Here is a 21767-nt window from a genome sequence, read left to right as displayed (position 1 = left end):
CGTACAAACCAAAGAATCCTCTAAATCCCTTTAGCCATACTACTGACTATCGTCAACGACGAATTTGACATGGAGCCGAATAACGTACCGTATTTTCTGGACTATAAGCCGCTACTTTTTTCCTAGGTTTTGAACCATGCGGCTTATACAAAGGTGCGGCTATTCTGTGGATTTTTCTTCCACCGCTAGGGGCGCTCTAACCTGAAGTAGAATCAAAAATAAGATAGACGAAAAATCAATGCAAAGAAGAATTAGCAGATCTTTAGCAGATAGAACACGCACGACAAATTACTAACTGGTAATTATTTTCAAATCCAGCGAAGATGATTAAAGTGACTTGTGGTTTCAAACACAGGAGAAATGAAGGTAAATAAATACCGGTTATTTTCTCTTGGTTCTGTTCCGTTTTAATCAGCAAAGTTGCTGCCGTGTTAAAAGGCACTGTTCGGAAAGAATCTGTTCAGGTACATACATGTACATTTACAGTACAAAATCGTTCTGTACATGCAGTAAATATCTAATTTTTCAACATAGATATCTGCGGGGCGGCACGGTGGTGTAGTGGTTAGCGCTGTCGCCTCACAGCAAGAAGGTCCTGAGTTCGAGCCCCGTGGCCGGCGAGGGCCTTTCTGTGTGGAGTTTGCATGTTCTCCCCGTGTCCGCGTGGGTTTCCTCCGGGTGCTCCGGTTTCCCCCACAGTCCAAAGACATGCAGGTTAGGTTAACTGGTGACTCTAAAATTGACCATAGGTGTGAATGTGAGTGTGAATGGTTGTCTGTGTCTATGTGTCAGCCCTGTGATGACCTGGCGACTTGTCCAGGGTGTACCCCGCCTTTCGCCCGTAGTCAGCTGGGATAGGCTCCAGCTTGCCCGCGACCCTGTAGAAGGATAAAGCGGCTAGAGATAATGAGATGAGATGAGATATCTGCGGCTTATAGCCCGGTGCGGCTTGTATATCTTTTTTTTTATTTTTTTTTTTAAATGGAGCGGATGCGGCTTATATACAGGTGCGCTCTATAGTCCAGAAAATACGGTATTTAATAACAATATTTACCAGAACATCAAGGACGTAGTATCTCATCTGTCCTGCTGTCATAACAACCATGATGACCAAAACATCAAACAGAACTGAAATGTGACAATGTGAGAGAGGACCAACCTCCACGACAAATTGTTTACAACAGGAAAATCAACAAAGGACTAAATTTTGTCCCCCAAAGTAAGATCCACCCAAAACATCGATCAGAACTGAAATCGCATGATAAATGAGAGAGGAGATGCAATTCTAGTCAGAAAAAAAATTTGCTAATTTAACCTAATTACTAATTTGTTAGCAAAAAAAAAATGGACAACACAATGACCAAGTGTTGTACAGAAGGACGAGTTCTTTCAAACAAAATCAGAACTGAAATCCATTGAGAACTGAGCGAGGGAGGAGACACGATTTAACTGGAAATAAAGTTGTAAACAAATTGTTTACAACAGGAAAATCAACAAACAAACGACCAAGTTTTGTTCCTCAAGAAAAGATCGACCCAAAACATCAAATCAGAACTGGAATTGGATGAGAAATGAGAGAGGAGACACAATTCTCATGAGAGGCCTGAAAAATCCGTTAATTTGGCCTAATTACTAACTTATCAAAAAAACTGACAAAAGAACGAACAAGTTTTGTGTGGAGTGATGAGTTCTTTCAAACAAAACAATCTGAATGGAAATCCGTGGAGAACTGATGGAGGAGATACAATTTAACTAAATTGTGGACGACGGATGGGTGGACAGACGGACGCCATGCCATGGCAACAGCTCATCGGCCTTATGGCCAGATGAGCCAACATCATCAATCACTAATGTCACAGAGAGCTCAATCAGAAAGCACAAGATCAACTGTGAGCTACTGCTCACTTACGTATCCCCCCCGCTCTCGCTTATATCCGAATGCAAGCAATCGAAGGAATAGGACACTTATTATGAACGTTGACTTCAACAAATAATTAACCTTGAAACAAGTAAAGAGCAGTGTTCCCCCCAGGGATTTCAAATAGCATCCTGGTAAACTGTTATGTTGAAATAGCATTTTGCTTCTTGAAATAGAGTCAAAATCCACCGTATGTGTTTCGTAAATACATTCAGTTGGTAAACAGGAAGTCGATGTGCGACAGACCTGAAAACGGTATACATGGTATAGAACCCCAAGCTGAAGTTTGGTACCAAACATCAAGCAGTTGTGATTTGTAGTTGCTGAGAAAAGTGTTACAAAAATTGTATAAATCCACACTACATGTTTCGTAAATACAGTGGTGCTTGAAAGTTTGTGAACTCTTTAGAATTTTCTATATTTCTGTATAAATATGACCTAAAACATCATCAGATTTTCACACAAGTCCTAAAAGTAGATAAAGAGAACCCAGTTAAACAAATGAGACAAAAATATTATACTTGGTCATTTATTTATTGAGGAAAATGATCCAATATTGCATATCTGTGAGTGGCAAAAGTATGTGAACCTTTGCTTTCAGTATCTGGTGTGACCCCCTTGTGCAGCAATAACTGCAACTAAATGTTTCCGGTAACTGTTGATCAGTCCTGCACACCGGCTCGGAGGAATTTTAGCCCATTCCTCCGTACAGAACAGCTTCAACTCTGGGATGTTGGTGGGTTTCCTCATGTGAACTGCTCGCTTCAGGTCCTTCCACAACATTTCCATTGGATTAAGGTCAGGACTTTGACTTGGCCATTCCAAAACATTAACTTTATTCATCTTTAACCATTCTTTGGTAGAATGACTTGTGTGCTTAGGGTCGTTGTCTTGCTGCATGACCCACCTTCTCTTGAGATTCAGTTCATGGACAGATGTCCTGACATTTTCCTTTAGAATTCGCTGGTATAATTCAGAATTCATTGTTCCATCAATGATGGCAAGCCATCCTGGCCCAGATGCAGCAAAACAGGCCCAAACCATGATACTACCACCACCATGTTTCATAGATGGGATAAGGTTCTTATGCTGGAATGCAGTGTTTTACTTTCTCCAAACATAACGCTTCTCATTTAAACCAAAAAGTTGTATTTTGGTCTTAGCTGTCCACAAAACATTTTTCCAATAGCCTTATGGCTTGTCCAAATGATCTTTAGCAAACGAGCAGCAACGTTCTTTTTGGAGAGCAATGGCTTTCTCCTTGCAACCCTGCCATGCACACCATTATTGTTCAGTGTTCTCCTGGTGATAGACACATGAACATTAACATTAGCCAATGTCAGAGAGGCCTTCAGTTGCTTAGAAGTTACCCTGGGGTCCTTTGTGACCTCGCCGACTATTACACGCCTTGCTCTTGGAGTGATCTTTGTTGGTCGACCACTCCTGGGGAGGGTAACAATGGTCTTGAATTTCCTCCATTGTTACACAGTCTGTCTGACTGTGGATTGGTGGAGTCCAAACTGTTTAGAGATGGTTTTGTAACCTTTTCCAGCCTGATGAGCATCAACAACGCTTTTTCTGAAGTCCTCAGAAATCTCCTTTGTTCATGCCATGATACACTTCCACAAACATGTGTTGTGAAGATCAGACTTTGATAGATTCCTGTTCTTTAAATAAAACAGGGTGCTCACTCACACCTGATTGTCATCCCATTGATTGAAAACACCTGACTCTAATTTCACCTTCAAATGAACTGCTCAATCCTAGAGCTTCACATACTTTTGCCACTCACAGATATGTAATATTGGATCATTTTCCTCAATAAATAAATAATCAAGTATAATATTTTTGTCTCATTTGTTTAACTGGGTTCTCTTTATCTACTTTTAGGACTTGTGTGAAAATCTGATGATGTTTTAGGTCATATTTTTGCAGAAATATGAAAAATTTTAAAGGGTTCACAAACTTTCAAGCACCACTGTACATTCGGTCGGTAAACAGGAAGTCGATGCGGGACAGACCTGAAAACGGTATACACAGTATAGAACCCCAAGCTGAAGCTCGGCACCAAACATCAAGCAATTGTGATTTGTAGTTGCTGAGAAAAGTGTTATGAAAATTTTGTAAATCCACACTATATGTTTCGTAAATACATTCAGTCGGTAAACAGGAAGTCGATATGCGACAGACCCGAAAGCAGTATACACGGTATAGAACCCCAAGCTTAAGTTTGGTACCAAGTGGGTATGATTTGTGGTTGAGCAGGGGTGCATTTATAAAAAAAAAAAACTTTATATGATACAATCGTATGATTTTTTTTTTCGGAGGATGCAACTTGCTTGATTTGCTTGCTGTAATGGTGAAAATGAAATCAGAAGTGAGCTCTTTCGTCATTTCCTGTCCTTTTCGGAATTGGTGATTGTACCTGCAGGTATTTGGCCAGTACGTTGGCTAGAAGCAGACTGAGGAGAGGACAGGAAAGCAGACTGGGCTTCTGATACTGCAGAATGTAGGCCAATAACAGAGAGCTCAGATACACCTTATGGACATCTGCTGTCTGTCAAACACAGAAAAGATGTTCACGCACATACACAGAAATTCACACAATCCATTACTGAAGTGATATGAATAATAAATAAAACATCTATTATTGTTGTGATTATTGAATATAGAGTCGTGGTCAGAAGTTTACACACACTCATCATGGACATGAACATCATGGTAATACTGGGCTTTCAATTATCTCTTTGAACTGCTCTTCTGTGGCAGAATGATTGTCCAACATACATCTTTAACAGACAAAAAAAAAATTTTTGCTATACAGGGTCACAATTATACATACACCCACTTAGATTATTAATTCAGTGGTGCTGAAAGTTCCAAAATGTCTTAACCTGCCAAGGCCAAAGCCTCTTAACTTCTTGTTAGGCATCATGATTGGCTTCAACTAGTAGCTTCTTGGTGCCAACAGAAAAAGGGTTTGTTTGATACTCTTTGGATTAACCAAAACAATACAGTAGGAAAGTCCAAGCAGCTCAGTGCAGATCTGAAAACAAGGATAATAGATTTACACAACTCAGGAATGTCTCTTGGGGCCATTTCTAAACAACTACAGATTCCAAGTTCATCAGTTCAAACAACTGTATGCAAGTACAAGTTATTGGGAAGTCTAGTTAATTGGCTGGAAGAAGTCCTAAGCTGTCACGGTTAGCTGAGAAGAAATTGGTTTGGATGGTCAGGAACAATCCAGGAACCACCAAGGCACAGGCACTGGAAGCTTCTAGAACAGTGTCTACAGTCAGGCGAGTTTGACATGACCATGGATGGAGAAGCTGCTCACCAAGAAAGAAGTTCCCACTTTAAAATAAACAGCTTCAAGCTTGACTAAAGCCTGCACCTGACCACATGGGCAACAAAAAAGCCTTCTGGAGGGAAGGCTCCAGACGAGACAAAGATTGAGTTGTTTGGAAGAGTAAAGGTGAGGCATTCAACCCCAAGAACACTGTACCAACTGGAAGCATGGTTAAACAAAGTGGATGGAATAATGAAGAACCTCAGAATTCTTCAGTATAACCTCAAACCATCAACTAGACATTACATTAATAGCATTTAGGAGACGCTCTCATCCAGAACGATGTAAATATACGTCCCAGCCTGGGGAGCAGTTGGGGGTTAGGTGCCTTGCTCAACAACACTTCAGCCATTCCTGCTGGAACAGGGAATCAAACCGGCAACTGCTTCTCTAACCCTTAGACCATGGCTTCCCCCAACTGAACCCAGGAGTCCAGGACTCGGACTCGAGTTCGACTCATGCCCTAATTTTAAGGGCTTGTGACTTGACTTGGACTTGAGCACTGATGACTCGTGCATTAACTGCCTTAGGACTTGTAAATTGGAGACGAGGACTCAGGAGTTTTCTTTATTCTTTGTAACATGCCATAATAATTTGGCATAAGATATTTACCTTGCCCGGGACAGAGTCCATCAGGGGGCGAGGTATTGTTTTCGGTGGGGTTTCTTTGTTTGCAACATTACGGGAAAATGGCTAGACCAATCTTCATGAAACTTTCAGGATAGATAGGCATTGGTCTCAAATAAAACCTCCAACATTTTGAGGGTTATCCAGTCAAGGTCAAGGTCACCAAAAAGATCAAAAATTTTTTTTTTTTTCGCAATATCTTCTTTCATATTCATCATATTTACTTCAAATCAATTCCAAAAATGTTCATCTTTCAATTCTGCTTCCATTGATATGCTACATGATGGGGTGTCTGTCATAGTTTTCTTTCAAACTTTCATTTATTTGTTTGTGTGTGTCTGTCTGTTAAAAATCTAGCGTCTAGACGGTTGCACCGATTAACTTCAAATTTTCATGGTAGGTGGGCAATGGTCCATAGATTACCTCATTAAATTTTGGGGGTAATCGGGTCAAGGTGAAGGTCAAGGTCACCGGAAAGGTCAACCTTTTGGTCAAAATAACATTTTCCATTATAACTCAAAAACTTTGAGTGACCCTGAAAGGCTAAACTCAAGGTCATGGATTTTTAGAGGGCTGTAACTTGAAAATGGTTTATGGTGGACAGATGTTTACCATTATCAACTTACAGGAAGTGCCATATGGGCTTTCATTTGGCAACATGACCATTGACCTTGAATGACTCTGAAATGTCAAACTCAAGATCATGGGTTTTCATAGGACTATAACCTGACAGCTGATGATTGAGAAATATTACCATTATCAACATATAGGCATAAAATAAGTGCTGCCGGGCGAGGTTTGTTTTGCCTGGAAACACTTGTTATATCTACATTAACTTTTGTACTAATTTTGTGTAAGTGTGTCACACCTGCGCACCTTGGCGCGTGCATCAGATAGACTCTCGGGCACGTTCCAGACAGCAAGCACGCCAAGCGGACCTTCCTACACACGCTGTAAACGACTCACACCTATACGTCAGCGCACCTATATAAAAACTGTGAAAAAACACTTTGCAAAGTATTGAGTTGCGTTGCTGATACATTACTGAGCCTTATTTCCTTGTTTGGTTTCCTGATCCCCAATTTCCTGTTTCTCGTCTTTGATTCTGCCAAGTCTACGATAGCCTGTTTGTGCCTCGCTCGACCTGTTGCTTGTTTCACTGTTTTATGATTTTGCCTGCCATTCTGGATTGTTTACCATCTTCACTTGTATTAATAAACACACCTTCTGTACTTACATCCGTCTCCCAGCCATCTCTGACGGAATACTTCACACTCCCTGATAAAGAGAAGCACATTCACCTGGTCATATGTCATGTTCAGGAACAATCTAATGTTAATGGCGCTAAAACAAACAGCCACCATCAAATGGTGCGGTTGAAGTCGTGTTCTCAGACTCGACTCTAAATTTTTTTAATGAATTGGATTTGACGCAGACTTGAACACTGGGGACTCGAGACTGGACTCGGACTTGACGACAACACTGACTGAACTTCAACCAAAGACAGTTGAAACTTGGACACCATTGGTTGTTCCAACAGGACAATGACTCCAGAAACATCAAAGTTGGATGTGAAATGGATAAAACAGGCTTAAAACAAGTCCTGACTTGCCCCGACTCAATCAAAAATATATGGACTGTACTTAAAGGTCATAGGCAACGGTTGGAGGTGAAACGTAGAACATCAACTTTATTGTCTAGAAGAACGACCCAAAAAGCTAATTCAATTTTCCTAGTGTCAAATTTGCACCCTAAAATTGAATAAAATGGTTAAAATATACTGTTTTGCCCAAGTTCCGAAGGTTTGTTTACATCTCACTTGTGCGCACTTTCACCGCCAGGGGACCGTCATCATGACGTCATTTAAGCCAAACAGACTGGGAGCAACTCTCTGTTTACTTGCGAACCGAGCACACGTGTACGGACTTTGTTCATAAAAGGTTGTGTAAAATGTCTGAAAGCGATAGCGATTTTGAAGTAGGAACTCTCCAAATTGAATAGAGAGGTGAAACCATATATGTATGAACTAATGGCCGTTGCGAAGCAATCGGTGACTGTGGCTCACTGGTTTGACCATGCGGCCTCGGAATCGGACAGCAACTCAGCCAACTCTGATCGCAGTGACCTCGGACCTCAACAAGACTCGCACCCAAATGATTTATCCTGGTAGTTATGATAAATTCCTACTTTCATCGTAATACTAAATAAGAGCCCTTCTGAAGAATAATTAAACCGCCCTCCCTAGTGGATATAGGGAACGATTACTTGACAGTGCGCTGGTAGGCCACATTAGCCTGCCATCCGCGGCATTATACTATTTATAGCCGACTCTAAGCGAGGAAATATCCCTTTGTCTCATTTCCACAATGACTGTACAGGATCCCTCAGGATTCTTGACTAGTCAATTGCAAGCAAAAGTAAAAATGTTGACCTCCAATCTTCTCCTTTTTGCTTGAGCGTTGCTGGTCCATTTCTTCTTTGACAGCTTGATTTTGTTTCACACGCACAATCCACTCTCTCTGCCTCTTCTCCTCTTCCGGAAACAAACAACCCTCTTGCTTCACGCGCACAATCCAATCTCTCCAACTCGTCTCCTCTTCCGGAAAAAAACAACCCTCTGGCTTAACGCACACAATCCACTCTCTCCAACTCGTCTCCTCTTCCAGAAAAAGCCAACCTTCTGGCTTAACGTACACAATCCACTCTCTCCGCCTCGTCTCCTCTTCCGGAAAAAAAAACAACCCTCTGGCTTCATGCTCACAACCCACTCTCTCCGCCTCTTCTCCTCTTTCGGAAAAAGCCAACCCACTCGCTCCGCCTCTTCTGGAAAAAGCAAATCCACTTTCTCTGCCTCTTCTCCTCTCTCGGAAAAAAGGTAAAAACTTCTTCCTGAACCAGTCCCGTTGTTACAGTTCACTGCACAATAATAAGGCATGGGGTTTTTCTTTGGAAATTCCTGAACACACATCTGCACTCAAGCCGAACGGCAATGTAAGTAAACGGAAGTGGACTCAACTCAAGCAGTTTGTTTGTCTTAAATGACGTCACACGCCGTGGTCACGAAAATAGCCGAACAGAAATTCGCCACAATCCGCGGTAACTTATTTTAATTATTACTTATTAACAATACTTCTTGGACCAGAAGAAAATTACAGAGGGGTTAACAACATACAAAGTTTCAAATGTGCACAAAATTAAAACCGTTGCATTTGAACTTTAAGTCAGGTCAGTGCCAGAAAACCAAGAAATTTAACTGAACTCGATCACAATTCTGTCAAGAAGAGTGAATGGTCAACTATCCAACCAGAATTCTGCCAGAAGCTTGTTGATGGCGACCAAAAGCGTCTGGTCAAGGTGAAACTTACTAAGGGACAGCTGATCAAATATTAGGTGTTCTGTATGCATAATTTTGACCCTGTGTTGATTTCAGAAAACTTAAAGCTAGACAGCCATTCTGTGGCTGGGAAGTTATTTAATTTGAGAGGATTCCCGAGCAAATAATGTGCATGAAATCACTCGCTTTGCGCAGTCAAGCAGACAGAGGAAGTCTGTGTGCGCGCGCTCAGGTTGACCTTTGACCGTGCACTGACAGTTCCATCATTCTGTCGCTAAACGAACAGCTGATCACACCGAGGTGCTCGCTGAGCGCCGATATTTATTAGTTTGGTCCTGCGTTTCCTTTCCTTCGTATAGAACATAACATCTTTTCTTCTCACTTTCTTTCCGTTACTGTAGTCAATCTTTCACGTTTCATTTGCACACTTACGTCCTCCATTTTTCTCTCCTGGTTCAAATTTGTATCCCATAATGCCTTGTGTGAATGGGGAAAGCCCACCATGTCATGCATGATGTAGTATCTTGTATTGGGTCATGGTGAAGCAGGAAAAAATAGTGGAGAATTTCAGGTCACATGGCTCTAAAGTCATTAATTGGTCTGTTTAAAAAAACGAATAAAATTGGAAGTCTGCAATTCGAATTCAGTAGCTTTCAGTCCACTAAACAAAATAATTGGGTGTCGGGGAAAATTGAGTCTACCTTTAAATTCAATGAAGGCTTGTGCACAAAGTTCTTGCCACCTCCGATTGTACGTTGTATAAATAATTCTGCCACAGAAAAAGAAAAATCGGTGAAAGCCCGATATTGCCATGACGTTCACGTCCATGATGAGTGTATGTAAACTTCTGACTACAGCTGGAGTGTTAAAGAAGTGTGTGTATCTGCCTTGCGTGCTGGTATGAGGTCAAAGCAGTCCAGTAGTAAGAGCGCAAGTCCCTGTACAAACAGTATGTAGTGGCTGTGCTCCCACATCACTATGAAGGTGAACGTCGTTACGCTCATTAGCAGGTAACAGAACATCTGAAACGAAACACACACACGACAGTTACTCAACCTACTTTGTAGAAGTAAAGGACTTAAAATGCTAAATAACACAACTGAACACAATGCAACCTTACAGGACTGCGTTTTATCACATGAGCCGTACGGACCTGAGCGTGCACTCTTAATAAAACCAGTGGGGGGGGGAAAAAAAAAAAAGAAAAACGTCACATGACTGGGCAGATACGGATTTTTGAATCCGGTCTGTAAAAAGCCGTACACAGCCCTGGACCTGTTTCCCTCACTTCCACCATTTTCACTTTGCTTTGAATTGTTACTTTGAAAAATGAGCGACACAACTGAGCACAGTGAAAGTTTTTTTGCTTTGTTTTTTAAGCAATTTTATTAAAATTGTTTTTTTTTTCAGAATCAATACCTCCACCAGTCAAGGCTTCAGTGCCATTTGGTTTGTTGCCTTTTCCATTGATGTCTCTGCGCTCAGACTTCAGGACAGAGCATTTTTTAACATAGTTACTGGGAGACCAAATGGCCTCCCAGTGGCCAGATTTGGTCTCCTAGTCAATGCCAAACCAGCTTCACTGGGAGACCAAATTTTAAACCAAGTTATGTTAGATTGATGCTGAAAGGGGGGCGGCACAGTGGTGTAGTGGTTAGCGCTGTCGCCTCACAGCAAGAAGGTCCTGGGTTCGAGCCCCGTGGCCGGTGAGGGCCTTTCTGTGCGGAGTTTGCATGTTCTCCCCATGTCCGCGTGGGTTTCCTCCGGGTGCTCCGGTTTCCCCCACAGTCCAAAGACATGCAGGTTAGGTTAACTGGTGACTCTAAATTGAGCGTAGGTGTGAATGTGAGTGTGAATGGTTGTCTGTGTCTATGTGTCAGCCCTGTGATGACCTGGCGACTTGTCCAGGGTGTACCCCGCCTTTCGCCCGTAGTCAGCTGGGATAGGCTCCAGCAGGCTTTTAGGCAGGATTTTTTTTTAGGGAGTCTAACTTTTTTGCAGGTGTCACTGTATGTGGCGAGGTGTAGCGGCGTGTTGAGCGCCGCTGGCACGAGTGTTTTAGGGGGTTCCGGGGGTACTCCCCCGGAAAATTTTGAAATTTCTAATGCTCTCAAATGCTATTTCCTTCATTTTGACAGCAAATTTTGAGCAATACAGCCAAGTGTTTTTGCCTTTGTTACAACATTCTTGTATCAATAGTAAGGCTGGACTGGGGGGAGGCATGTGTGCATGGAAAAATTCAAGCCAGATTCATTTTAGGTAAAACAACTTTCTTTAATGTCTTAATGTAAACAAAATGGTTTCACTGCAACAGTCCACTGGCAACAATATGTTTACAACCGCCTGGGGGCCTTGAGGTACAACTTTCTGGCGGCAGCGAAGTCGAATTCCGGCATGGGAATTCGGGCATAGCTGAGCCTGATGAGCCGATCCAGCTGCTCAATGCAGAGGAGAGTGCGTGCTTTTGTCTTGATTCTGTTCTGACAGGAAAACACGCGCTCCGCCTCCGCATTGCTGACCAGCACAATCAGGCAGCAGCACATCAGCTTGAACACCTCTGAAAAATACATGAAGAGCAAACTCATTACCACGATGGCACTGCTGAGCAGTACATTCAGGAATCGGCACAGCTCGAAACTTTAACACTGCTGGGAAAAGAAATAAATGGGAAAATTGAATTGAATTGAAGATTTAGTATAACAAAGAAAAAAACACACAGGAAATATGGCTAAGTCTTCAAACATTATAATGGTATTCGTTTTTTCAATAGAAACCCATTAATTACAAAGCTAGAAGGTAAAAACCAAGGTACTAAAAATTTACATTTAGGTATGAAAAACCTTCAAATTGTTCTCACCTTTGAAATGCATGCAACACACAATAACTTTTCAGGTAGAATGACCCCAGTACTAATTCTAAACATTTCTATCTTGGTGGAATTGAGCAGCGCCCTATGGTGGCTGAGATATGACGAATGTGACAACCATAACTTGTGACAACCAACCCCGGTCATCCCTATTTATTCATGCAAGAAACCTGGCTATCTAGTTATGGGATTGTGATAGTTTTTTGACATTCCAAGCCTATCAACAGTTACAGAAGAAAAAAAAAAAAACTTACATGAGTTCTCTTCTGAAAGAAGTTGGAAATCGTTGTTTGCCTTCCTCTTTTCTTCATTTTCTTCCTGTCATGCCCAAAAAACTCAGAAAAATCTATCTTCTATCTTCCTTACCAAATATCCCACGTGTTCGTCCTTTTCACGTGCGTTCTTTGGAATCCCAGCATCCTTTAGAACGTGTCGTATTTGATTATTGTTTAGCCTACTAGAAATACTACCCGCCGGCTCGACTACCACACTCTCCACTACGTAGCCTGTAATGTTGGGAAAATCTGCATGAAAATGTGTTATTTACTGTTAAAAGGATTTATTCGGGATAAATAACATGTCAGGTAAGGCCGGTTTTCTATAGACTACATTCCACATTTAGCTGCGGCAATATAGTCTACGGCTATATTGTCTGGATATTTATGCCAGTGTCTCCTAGGCATACATCTTTTCCCCCTCTGCTCTGGGAACGCATATTACAAGTGCTTTGTACACCAAATTTATTTAATAACCCATTTATTTATAACGAGGGCTCTCACAACTTTGAAATTAGTGCAGCCATAGAAACGCGTGTTTCTGTAGCTCTGCGGCGGGTGCCTATATTTTGTACTCTGGGCTCGTGCTGTTGCTATGGTAACCCTGGGCGTCTTCGGGAAAGACAGCTGTCAAAGCGAGACTTCTGAAATTTCCAAAATGGCGGTGTCAACAAAGCTTGTAGATCCTCGGAAAGCTCAGACTCGGCGATTTTTTAACATATTCAGCTAAGTTACCGGACATAACACAGGCGGAAATATTAGGGCGTCTTTAGGGCGTCGTACTAAAAAGTAGGGCGTCCAATTTCTTGTTTTTTTCAGTACAGGGCGTCGAAAAGACGCCCAGACGCCCCTCTATCTAAAAGCCTGGGCTCCAGCTTGCCTGCGACCCTGTAGAACAGGATAAAGCGGCTGCAGATAATGAGATGAGATGATGCTGAAAGGTAAAACTGAAATGGGATTATGGGAGATGCTTGAATTGCTGGTCCAAATTCATAAGACTGTTTTCTTTGGATTGGAATGTTTAAGAAATATTGAAGTTGGGTTTTCAAGACTGTTCCAATTTCCGAATTATAGACTAAATATACAGTTATTTGAAACTATGTTTCACATTGAGCAATAAAATTGAAGATTTTCTTATTTCTTATTTTTCACTGTTTCTTAAAAAACATAATATTATGAAAGTTGATAAAACAATAACTTAAACTCATAGTGTAATTTTAGTATTTTACCATACTCATGATGAAGTTATGGTACCGTAACTTGGCACTGCATTAACTATGTTGATGTTATGCTGGCTGAAACGAGGATTCGTAATGCGGCAATTTGCATCACAGAATATGCCGCAGCGGTGCAGCCACATGGACTCTGGGGCCTGTGATTGTATTGCCCAGACCAGTTGGTCTCCTAGTGGAAAATCCTTAAAAAATGCTCTGCTTCAGGACATCCCTGAACTTGTTCCAAGTCTTCGTCTTTCAGGATGTTTATCTTACTGTAGTTGTTGCTGTACAGGTAGCGTTCAATATTTCGCAAAAAGGAAGACAAAGTGTCAGGTTCGGAGTCTAAATTTCCTTTTTTCTTCTTCACTTGTATATAGAAACTACATAGCAAGCGGTCCAGCTCCTCTTCCTGACTCTTTCCTCCTTAACTTCAGCAAGAAACCTTTTGAAAACGTTCATATCGTAGTTAATTTTTTTTTAATTTTATTTTTCAGAGTTTTTGCAATGCAATTATACAAACACCAACCCTAACCCTCCCATCCCACCCCCCAAGGGTACCTATACACACACAAACAAAAACAATAAATAAGTAAATATAAAATTAAATTTAAAAAAAAGGGTGCTCACTTATGAAACAAAATTTAACCTTCTAGAACACATCCTGTATGCTTTTGTTAATGAATGACTATAGTTGCATAATCAAGAGAAGGATAAATTGTCTACAAATTGTAAAAAAGGACTCCAGGTATTGTGAAATTTATTAGAGGATGTACCCCTGGAATACCTTAGTTTTTCCAGGGGCAAAAAACCAAGGACTTCTTTTACCCAACAAAAGAAAGATGGGGGATGGGCAGACTTCCATTGCTGCAGGATAAGGTGGGGTTTACATTAGACCGTATCAGCGGATCATCAGATTAACGTTTTTAAAACGATTAGTGTGCACACAGCAACACCAATACACAATTCGCGTGCACACAGCAACACCAATACACGGATACGCTCGGCTCCGCAGGCATCCTGCGCTCCAAATCACTCCGCCCTGAACAGCGAGTGCCCTCTGGAGGGTGCACACTCCGGCCCTGCGCAGCTCACAGAGCACGCGAGTATAGTGCACGAGCAGTGATTCGGGACTGAGCCGCTGTGTGTGAGATCTCAATGCATGTCGGGCATGCGCGTCACTTACCACTTGCAAGTGGAAGGATGGCAAGCCTAAAGACAATCATAACTACACAATGGGCAGTATTTGCATCAGTATTTGCAGTATTTTCATACTTTTATACTCTTTAATGAAAGGTGATACAAGGCGGAAGTCCGCGCCATTTTTCAGCAGTCGCGTCACATGACCAACGCCAGCGAATCAGGAAGGTGGATGTCACAGTGACGTTGTCCAATGACGACGCCAGCTAGAGCTCAGCACAGCGTATCTGCGTATTCTCAATGTTTACACAGCACCGGACCAGACACGATTTGGATTGAATACGTGGACCCTGGCAGATTCCCGTTTCCCGGCGTTTTAATGTAAACGGACAGTGCATCCGCGAAGAAAATGAGACAGATACGGTCTAATGTAAACTTGGCCTAAGTCTCCTAGCTAAAAGTGACGCAAATGCAATGGCACATGCTTGGGATGTGGAGATCTGAATATCACCAGCGGTTACACCAAACACAGCAGCGATCGGGTCCAGTGGGATGGACCTGCCACACATGCGTGTAAAAACCTCAAATATCTGAGTCCAGAAGTTTGTCAGTGCTGGACATGACCAAAACATATGCCCAGTAGTAGCTCTGCCCTGTTGATATCTCAGACAATTTGGGTCGGGATCTGAATAAATGGCAGCCAACCGATCCCTAGAGAGATGTAGCCTGTGTAGGATCTTAAATTGTATCAGACTATGTCTGAGGCACAGAGATGATGTATGAATGAAATCTAGGCTTCCCTCCCAGGTCTGCACTGAGATTTGGACACCAAGGTCCTGTTCCCAGGCACATCTAGTCTTCTCTGTTGAAGGCATACTGAAATTAAGAATGACGTTGTATACAAAAGAAATATTGCCCTTAAGCGGATCCTCACCCCAGTATTCTGTCAAGCAAATCATTATCAGATAAATGTAGGAATGGATAGTGTTCTCTGGCAAAACTACGTGCCTGTAGATTATCTGAAGAAGTGAGTCTGAGGTAATTTTTACATAGAGTCTTAAATGAAATGAAGGTGTTGCTTATAAATAAGTTTTTGAAAAATACTACGCCTCTATCATACCGAGAGTGAAAAGCTGAATCGAATTGTGCAGCAGGGAAAATATCATTATGGATCAAGGGCATAAAGCCGCTTGTGTGAGTAAGATTAGAGTGTTTCCTGAATTGAGGCCATATTCTGAGAGAATGTTTTGTCACAGGGTTGGAAAAAGAGTAGTTCAATTTTTTAGAAAAAGAAGTACAAAGGCAAGGTGTATTGGTGAAAAGGAGGAATGGATTTCAATTTCCATAGCAACCCGAGTAGGGCTTTGCCCTGATCTAAATGATGTAATCCAATAGGATAATTTAGAGAGATTGGCTGCCCAATAATATAACATGAAGTTAGGAAGTGCAAGTCCACCAACTGATTTAGGCATCTCTAAAATAGACCTTCTTGCTCTCGGGACAGATTTGTTCCAAATAAACGAGGAAATATGTGAATTCAGATCTTTAAAGGACCCATGGCGTGGTGGTTTGTTGATGCTTTAAACGGGCTCGTGGAGGCTTCCGGATGTTATATCCGCAGCCTTTCTCGAAATGAACCCTCGGCACGTAGATATAGCCTCCTGGGAGAAAGCCCCATTTCAGCGCTTTTCCCAGTGCGTCGTTTTGCTAATGAGAAGCATGGAGGCGGGTAAGGGTAGAGGGTGGGGGCGGGCCATGGGGGGAGGGGCTTGACCAAGCTGCGGGCATGCTACCTGTGTATGAACAGTAGCAATGGCAGGTCAAGCAACAGTCCAAGCTTTCGCTTTTGACCCCTCGGACTCCTTTCGTAAACTCAACGTGAGACAGAGAACAGAGAGTGAGAGTGTTCGGAGTGGTAGTTTACGAACGTATAATACCCTAGGCTTGAACACGCACTCCATAACCAAAGAGGATAGAAGCAGCAACTACAGCAACATATCGCTTATCCAACAGAAGACATGCATTGCGGAGCAATAATCAAACATAAGCTCATAAGTTAGTCAATTTCCAGACTAAACTCAGTTTAACAGAGCATGCTGCATGCTTTTTGGTTTTGTAGCGCAGAGTACCTGGCTAACTGCAGGAAGCGGTTAGCTGCACAGCTAATGTAGCCATTGCAAGGCTAACGCACCGATTTTAAAACACGGCAAAACGACTTAACAGTTATACACTTACTTGTTCGGTGTTTGTGGCTGATGCGGCAGGGATGCTTGGTACGGACCCAGGCTTCAGTGACAGTTAATGTGCAAAACCTGCCCTGTACTGTCCCAAGTTGTGGAAACATTCATCAGAAAAATGCTTCCGACAAACATACACCGTCTTAGGTAGACTCGACTGCGTATTATTGGAGTAAATAAAATTAAGCCACTGCGTCTTCAGGGGCTCTCCCGTCGGCAGTAAAAACAGACTCCTTTCTGTGTTGTCACATCCATGTACAGCGCAATTTCCATGTTTCGCTCGCTTAGGTGGTGCCATGTTGTTGTGTCCTCTATGGTCTCCTCACTACAAAATTGAAGTGACGTATCTATGGTGGGGGGCGGCACGGTGGTGTAGTGGTTAGCGCTGTCGCCTCACAGCAAGAAGGTCCTGGGTTCGAGCCCCGGGGCCGGCGAGGGCCTTTCTGTGCGGAGTTTGCATGTTCTCCCCGTGTCCGCGTGGGTTTCCTCCGGGTGCTCCGGTTTCCCCCACAGTCCAAAGACATGCAGGTTAGGTTAACTGGTGACTCTAAATTGACCGTAGGTGTGAATGTGAGTGTGAATGGTTGTCTGTGTCTATGTGTCAGCCCTGTGATGACCTGGCGACTTGTCCAGGGTGTACCCCGCCTTTCGCCCATAGTCAGCTGGGATAGGCTCCAGCTTGCCTGCGACCCTGTAGAAGGATAAAGCGGCTAGAGATAATGTGATGTGATGTGTGATGTATCTATGGTGGCAACTTTTGAGCTGGGCGGGCAATCCATACAGTGGGTGGGAATCCGGGGGGGGGGGGGTCATCTCCCTTGCTGACGTAGTAAAGGGAAGAGCCTATCAACGCGCCATTTTGACGCGCCATTCTCAAATGTTGACAAAGGGTGGGCATAGTTTGGTTTACACATTATGACATTTCTAGCCACTGGGGTGACTTAAGAAGGTCAGAGGAACTCATTTTAACGTTAAAAAACCTCAGAAAGTGAAAATTTCATGCCATGGGACCTTTAAAAAAAGGACATGGGGAGAAACCGTGGTAGCATTTGAAAAACGTACAAAAATTGAAGAACTGTCCTTTTCACAGTATTAACATGGCCTGCAAGAGAAATGGGCAAAGCAGACCACCGCTTCAGGTTAAGTTTCATATTTTCAAGGGTTTTTTTGAAGTTAGCCTCAAATTTTTGGAAGCGCATGTGACAACAATACCAAGGTATGTGAAGGATTCTCTGTCTAATCTAAATGGACAAGTGCTATAATTAAGGTTCTGCGCCAAACAATTAATGGGAAAAATGACACTTTTGGAAAAATTCAGCTTGTAACCAGATAACATCATTTAGTATATGAGCAATATAAGGTAAGGAAGTTGTAGGGTTAGAGAGATACAAAAGCAAATCATCAGCGTAGAGCGAGACCTTGTGAGCAAAGCCACCCCTGACAATGCCAGGCACTTTGCCATCAGCATTGAGTGCTATCGCCAGAGATTCAATTGCTAAGTTAAACAAGAAAGGTGACAAACAGCAGCCCTGCCTCACCCCACGCTGAAGAAAAAAGACATTCGAATTTATGAAGTTTGGGCGCACAGCTGCCTGTGGAGTACTGCAAATTAGGCTTATCCATATAAGAAATGTTGGGCCAAAACCAAATCTATTAAGCACCTGAAAGAGGAATGACCATTCAATGAGGTCAAAAGCCTTTTCAGCATCTAGGGAAAGAACTTCTGGTGTATCTAAGGAATGATTAGAGTAGAGTAAAGTATGCTGAGAAGACGCCGCATGTTGAAAAAGGATTGCCTACCAGGTATGAAACCCGTTTGATCAGGAGAAATGAGATCAGAAATTATAGATTCCAGTTGGCGTGCCAAGACTTGAGTAAGGATTTTGTAGTCGTAGCAAAGGAGGCTTATTGGACGGTATCCACTGCATTCTAGGGGGTCTTTTCCCTTCTTTAGTAGGACTGTTATAATAGCTTGATTCATTGTTTCTGGCATTCTCTTTTGGGATAAGATGTCTGTGTATAGAAGACATAGAATAGGTGATAATTTGTTGGAAAAAGCTTTGTAAAATTCATTTGAAATCAGTGGCGGCTGGTAGTCTTTCAAACAGGGGAGGCTGGTCGGTTGCGACATTTCCAGATTTTAAAAGAAAAAACACATCAATTTTGCCCATACTCTTGCCTCTGATCTGGCTGATTGTTGGCAGGGTCACAAACTGTGAAATAACAGGTTCTTTTGGCCCATTAGCCTACTGTCCAATATACATGATGGTGGTGTTGGGGGGGGGGTATATTTTAACATTTTATATTTTAAAATTGTGGCATGTTGTTTAAAAATTGATCATTATTGAAAGCAGCTCTTTGTCAGGAACCTCAGCAGTAGAGCTGGGTGCCACACATTTCATTCAATGACACTTTCCCTATATTTTACTTATTTTGACTGAGAAATGTTTTATTGACAATTTTGATAACCCTTCACTTTTAATCCAGGTCTGTAGTGTGAAATGTTCTCGGCTGTGTTTTTGTTTAAAAATGTTTTCCAAATTGTAGCTGTGTTTAATTCATATCCAGAGAAATATATATTCCAATATAATATACTCAGCATAAACATTTTAAATAGATTCTATATTTTTGGTCCATCCATGACATATTACTAAAGTAGCCTATTTACTGTTGTTGATGTGGGTCACTTGCTGTTAGCCAATTCACTTTCTCGTACCAGGACAGCTGAAAGGAACGAGTATTATTCCCTACCTTTTTCACCAAGTCAAATTGAGGCGTTGCTCTACCCTGCTCTTTAATTTTAATTTTTTCCTCGAAAGGAAGACTGGCAAATGGTCTCGTCTCGTCTTCTTCCGCTTATCTGGGACCGGGTCGTGGAGGCAGCAGTCTAAGCATGGAAGCCCAAACTTCCCTTTCCCCAGACACCTCGGCCAGCTCCTCGGGCAAAACACCGAGGCGTTCCCAGGCCAGCCGAGAGACATAGTCCCTCCAGCGTGTCCTGGGTCTTCCCCGGGGCCTCCTCCCGGGGGGGACATGCCTGGAACACCTCCCCAGGGAGGCGTCCAGGAGGCATCCAAAAAAGATGCCCGAGCCACCTCGGTGTGAGTGGAGGAGCAGCGGCTCTACTCCGAGCTCCTCCCGAGTGACTGTGCTTCTCACCCTATCTCTAAGGGAGCGCCCAGCCACCCTGAGAAGGAAACTCATTTCAGCCGCTTGTATCCGCGATCTTGTTCTTTCTGTCATTACCCAAAGCTCATGACCATAGGTGAGAGTCGGAACGTAGATCGACCGGTAAATTGAGAGCTTCGCCTTTTGGCAAATGTATGGCAAATGGCTTCGCCAAAATTAAATAAGCAATGCTTGGCATCCGTGCGCAGCTTTCTTGCTAGCTGACTAGCCCCCTCAAGTTCAAGTTCAGTCACTCAAACGAAATTTCTGGAACTAAGATAGCAAACTTGACAACATCATATTTACACTTTATTTACAATGAAAATATATACAAACTAAAAAAGCTGGTAGAAACCGTATGTAATGAATTAAATCGAAATGTAAGCTGATCTCTTACAATACACCACAGCACTTCCCGTGTTTGAAATCCCATCAGGGCCTGCTGCTTTACCGCTTTGTAAAGAGCTGATGGCTTGTAAGATTTCCTGGCATGTTATGGGGGCATCATTAAAGCTTGTGCTTCTGAGCTTATCTGTGGGATATCAAGTTTTCCCAAGAACTCTTGAATCTCTCTGGCATTAGCAGCAGCCTCTGATGTACAGTGGGGCAAAAAAGTATTTAGTCAGCCACCAATTGTGCAAGTTCTCCCACTTAAAAAGATGAGAGAGGCCTGTAATTTTCATCATAGGTACACTTCAACTATGAGAGACAGAATGGGGGGAAAGAATCCAGGAAATCACATTGTAGGATTTTTAATGAATTAATTGGTAAATTCCTCGGTAAAATAAGTATTTGGTCACCTACAAACAAGCAAGATTTCTGGCTCTCACAGACCTGTAACTTCTTCTTTAAGAGGCTCCTCTGTCCTCCACTCGTTACCTGTATTAATGGCACCTGTTTGAACTCGTTATCAGTATAAAAGACACCTGTCCACAACCTCAAACAGTCACACTCCAAACTCCACTATGGCCAAGACCAAAGAGCTGTCAAAGGACACCAGAAACAAAATTGTAGACCTGCACCAGGCTGGGAAGACTGAATCTGCAATAGGTAAGCAGCTTGGTGTGAAGAAATCAACTGTGGAAGCAATTATTAGAAAATGGAAGACATACAAGACCACTGATAATCTCCCTCGATCTGGGGCTCCACTCAAGATCTCACCCTGTGGGGTCAAGATCACAAGAACGGTGAGCAAAAACCCCAGAACCACACGGGGGGACCTAGTGAATGACCTGCAGAGAGCTGGGACCAAAGTAACAAAGGCTACCATCAGTAACACACTACGCCACCAGTAGTCCATGGGCCAGGACCCAAAAAAAAAAAAAAATCACATATCAGTACCACCTGAGGTGGCAAAATCTACCAATGATTTTTGTAATCCTCCATCCCTGAGGGACATTATTTGGTATGATAACCCTCTCTAAGTGGTAGCTTTCTTATATTTTTACTGGCTTTTATAACCATACCCTGTACAGTTCGCAATACATGCCTATGTGTAGGTATAGAGGGTTCCCGCATGACGTCACCGCGCCGCGAGATTTCGGTAGTCGCCATATTGGAAGACCAAGTACACATCTATGCAAGTACATACATACATAAAACAAACTACACCTGAAATGTAGCGAGGGCCGGTTCT

The 21767-nt window shown here is 42.5% G+C and overlaps 1 protein-coding gene across 5 annotated transcripts in view; it reads right to left on the bottom strand.

The window, feature by feature from the left end:
- Positions 1-21767, bottom strand: part of LOC132882072 (probable C-mannosyltransferase DPY19L4) — a 91148-nt gene that overhangs the window by 15142 nt on the left and 54239 nt on the right. For all 5 annotated transcript variants that reach the window (XM_060915296.1, XM_060915299.1, XM_060915298.1 and 2 more), the window contains 2 exons: positions 10119-10253; positions 4344-4475 (listed from right to left, as the gene is read on the bottom strand). In XM_060915296.1, the coding sequence (XP_060771279.1) occupies positions 4344-4475; positions 10119-10253 (267 nt within the window). The remainder of the gene's footprint in view (positions 1-4343; positions 4476-10118; positions 10254-21767) is intronic.

The sequence above is a fragment of the Neoarius graeffei genome, chromosome 2, assembly GCF_027579695.1.
Source record: "Neoarius graeffei isolate fNeoGra1 chromosome 2, fNeoGra1.pri, whole genome shotgun sequence".
Taxonomy (NCBI): domain Eukaryota; kingdom Metazoa; phylum Chordata; class Actinopteri; order Siluriformes; family Ariidae; genus Neoarius; species Neoarius graeffei.
Note: the sequence above shows the minus strand (reverse complement) of the source record. Positions and strands in the feature narration are given on the sequence as shown.